This window comes from Arachis ipaensis, chromosome B04 (assembly GCF_000816755.2).
Source record: "Arachis ipaensis cultivar K30076 chromosome B04, Araip1.1, whole genome shotgun sequence".
NCBI lineage: Eukaryota > Viridiplantae > Streptophyta > Magnoliopsida > Fabales > Fabaceae > Arachis > Arachis ipaensis.
Genome location: NC_029788.2, coordinates 9,866,443 through 9,869,979, shown reverse-complemented (window position 1 = coordinate 9,869,979; position 3,537 = coordinate 9,866,443). Strand labels below are relative to the sequence as shown.

The window sequence follows — 3,537 nt, the reverse complement described above, 5'->3', positions numbered from 1 at the left end:
ATTCTATTTAGAAAAATAAAAACAAGACGAATTCTAAATACCTAGCAGAATTTATTTTTTGGGGCAAATGGCAGTATTAAGCCAGCTTGCATGAGAATTTACGTGATTAAGCCAAACAGAAAAATGAGACATGGATCAACCAAAAACATGTCTCTATATAATTTGAATCAAACCCTTTCGAACTAAAAAACTTAGTAATTCGAATCAACCATGTTCGAATTAGTGAGGGAGTTTGCAGTGTGAATAGTTCGAATCCAACTTATTCGAACCATGTAAGGAGAAGTTCGAATTACCTCGATTCAAATTAGTCATGGGGAGTTCAAATCTATCTGATTCAAATTACATGGTGAGAAATTCTGATTATAGTTCGAATGTATCTGATTCAAATTATGTGTATATAATTCGAATTGGACTGTTTCGAATTAAGAAGCCCAAAACGTGTATAAATATGGTGCGAACGTGAATTGAGTTCATTTGAGTGAGACTAAATGGATAGTGAGGAGAGCTTTGTAGTGTTGGTGCATTATAGAGGGTCAATTAAGAGAAAGACACGCTCCGGTGTGAAGTTTACTGATAAAGATCCTCTGAGTATTTTTATGAGACCAACGACAAAATTCGATGGCTTCTTGAATTTTATAATACAGAAACTTGGGCTACAAGGCGTGAAACGTGTTCAGAAGCTATTCTACCGCATTCCGATCTTAGTGCTTAGAGATGACATGAAGTACGATTCTTTCGTTATAGGGAGTGACGAGGATTTGCAGGTCCTGTTCTATTGTCGTCGCCAGTTTTTCGAGGTCAGGACACCTGAGGTGTTGGTAAAGTTGGTTGATGTTGTATCTAGCTTGGGAGGTTCGAACTGGAATACCCAAACTCTAGGCACCGTAGCTGGTTCAAGCTTGAGACCCGTTGGTACATGTTCGTCCGTTCTCGTGAATGCACCTAGGGAGGAGCATATGGCGTCCCCGTCGTTCGTCGTTGATCTCAACTGCAGTGGTGGCGGAGAGGTTGGTATCGTAGAGAGGGTGCCGATTTCTTTGCAGTATGGGACACCGGCTGGGATCGGTGATGCATTGCTGGATGATGATGTGGAGCCTGACCGCATTGCTGATGACAGTGGCGATGACATTGCAGCGAGTAACCCAGCTGGGGCTGGTGGTGGTTCTAGCTCTGGGACTCAGCAGTACCCTCCGCACTTTTTTCATTGGACTTGGATGCCATGAGACAGAAGGGGGTTCCTGCGGAACCCACTGGATTTGGTGCTAGAGATACCCAGGGAACTGGGGGTCTTACAGAGTTTCAGGTTGGTTAGCAGTTTCAGGATAAAGAGGAGGTTGTGTTAAGCGTGAAGACGTATAGCATCCGACGCGGGGTACAGTATAAAGTGGTGGAGTCCGATTATCGCCGGTACGTAGGGAAGTGTTCTGAGTTTGGAAACGGGTGCACATGGTTTATTAGGCTAAGTCTCCGGCAACGCAAGGGTATTTGGGAGGTAAAATGGTACAATGGACCTCATACTTGTCTCGCGACGTCGATCTCGAGCGATCACAGGAGTCTTGATTATCATGTGATCTCGGCCTTCATCTTGCAGATGGTTAGAGCTGATGCATCCGTGTGCATCAAGGTACTGCTGAATGCGACGGAGGCACACTTTGGGTTCAGGCCGACTTATAAGAGGGTCTGGTTGGCCAAGCAGAAGGCTATCGCCCATATTTACGGAGATTGAGATGAGTCATACAACGAGCTGCCACAGTGGGTCTTGGGAGTGCAGCTGACGATGCCTGGTAGTGTTGCAGTGCTGAGGACGAGTATTGTTCTAATGGAGGGACATGTGGACAGTTTGCAAGCCTATTTTCACCGGCTTTTTTGGATGTTCCCACCATGTGACGGACCTAGGTCTGGCACAACATCAAACCGGAGCACATGATCTGCCCGGCTCTCCCAATGAAGATGCCAGAACTGCAAGCTGTACGGGAACCAACGATCACCACCTCTGCCATCCTTGGACATCAAGAAGTCGATGTCGAGGGCGGGCTGGGGTTGAGGCTGTACTCCACCAAACTACGGTAGCACCCGATCTATCTAGTGCCACTCTATGACGGCAAAATATATCAGGGCCGTCACACATCTCCATAACGTCATATGCCGAGGCTCCAATATCTCCAGATGCACAACCTGAAGAACGTCCGGAGAGCTGTACCGCATCCAAATAAACTGTGAAAACATAGCATCAGTGTTTAGCCAAGATCACTTGCTAATCCGAAAGAGAAATTAAATCAGAAGGAATGGTTCAAATACTTACATCCCCAGCCTGTAAGAGGTCTATCATGAGCCTCCACATCTGCACTCGAGGTCCCTTCTCGCTCGCTGTAGGATTGTGACCAGACCACTTGCAACCCACTCCCATGTTATCACGAAATGAAAATATCACCAACTAATATAATAGTATAAACGTAGATATCATAAAATAATAGTAGACGATAGAATAAATTAACAGTACCTCGAGGCCAACGGCTAGCTGAACATATCATATCCAGCGGGTCTAAATCTAGGAAAGCGCCAGAAGATTCATGACTGAAGTAGCTGTAACGGTCCGGCTAACTCCACCACATGTCTGTTCGCCACTCGGCACATACACCGGTATAACCATGAGAGAATAGCTGATCCCCAGCTGTACCCACCCATGTCCTCAAGCCTAGCTACGTATGGGAGCCACCTAATGTGAATGCGGTTGCCGGACTTATCGACAAATAGCTGAGTCCCTAACAGCATCATGATATAGGCCCGGGCATACCTCATAACTGTGGGCTCATCGGCTCCCTCAGGGAGCTCTCCGAAGGTCTCCTAGAACCAGCTGCAGTTCACTGCAAACTTCTGGATTTGGTTCGCAGGAGGTAACATACCCAGCAACTCCTGGAACCACACCCAAGCTGGCCAACCACCCTGGATGTACGTCTGGAAATCTGCCAGGCAACCACTAACATAACGTCCATCGATTGGCAGTCTTAACTGGTACGCCACGTTCTGCAGTGTAATAGTGCACTCTCCGAACGGTATATGGAACATGTGCGTCTCCGGACGCCAGCGCTCAACGAACGCACTGATCAGGGGCTCATCCAGTCTGAACCATCTCTCGTTCAGCCTCGCAAGATGGTATAAGCCGACCATCTGCAAGTACGGAACGTACCTCTCGTCCATACGCATACCTTGCTGCCGTCGGATGCTCGAGATGCATCACTGGGGCTGCAAAGATAATGTTCCAGAAAATAAAAAACAACTTTAATAATTCACTAACAAAAGATCATTCACTAACAAAACCACTAATAAAACCACTAACAAAATCACCAACAAAACCACTAAGAAAATCACTAACAAAACCACCAATAAAACCAGTAACAAAACTACTAACAAAATCACCAACAAAACTACCAACAAAACCAGTAACAAAACTACTAACAAAATCACTAACATAACCACTAGCATCATTCGCTAACGAAACCACTAACGAAACCACCCCCAAAACCACTAACATCATTC

General features: G+C 45.9%; 1 protein-coding gene across 1 annotated transcript; it reads left to right on the top strand.

Annotated features, from left to right (window-relative positions):
• LOC107636002 lies at positions 489-1,223 on the top strand. Its single transcript, XM_016339543.1, has one exon. It carries the CDS (start codon positions 489-491, stop codon positions 1,221-1,223), a length of 735 nt encoding a protein of 244 aa, XP_016195029.1.

Bases quoted from the DNA above. Each gene is read 5' to 3' on its own strand.
- LOC107636002 (XM_016339543.1), top strand. From the start codon at position 489: ATGGATAGTGAGGAGAGCTTTGTAGTGTTGGTGCATTATAGAGGGTCA.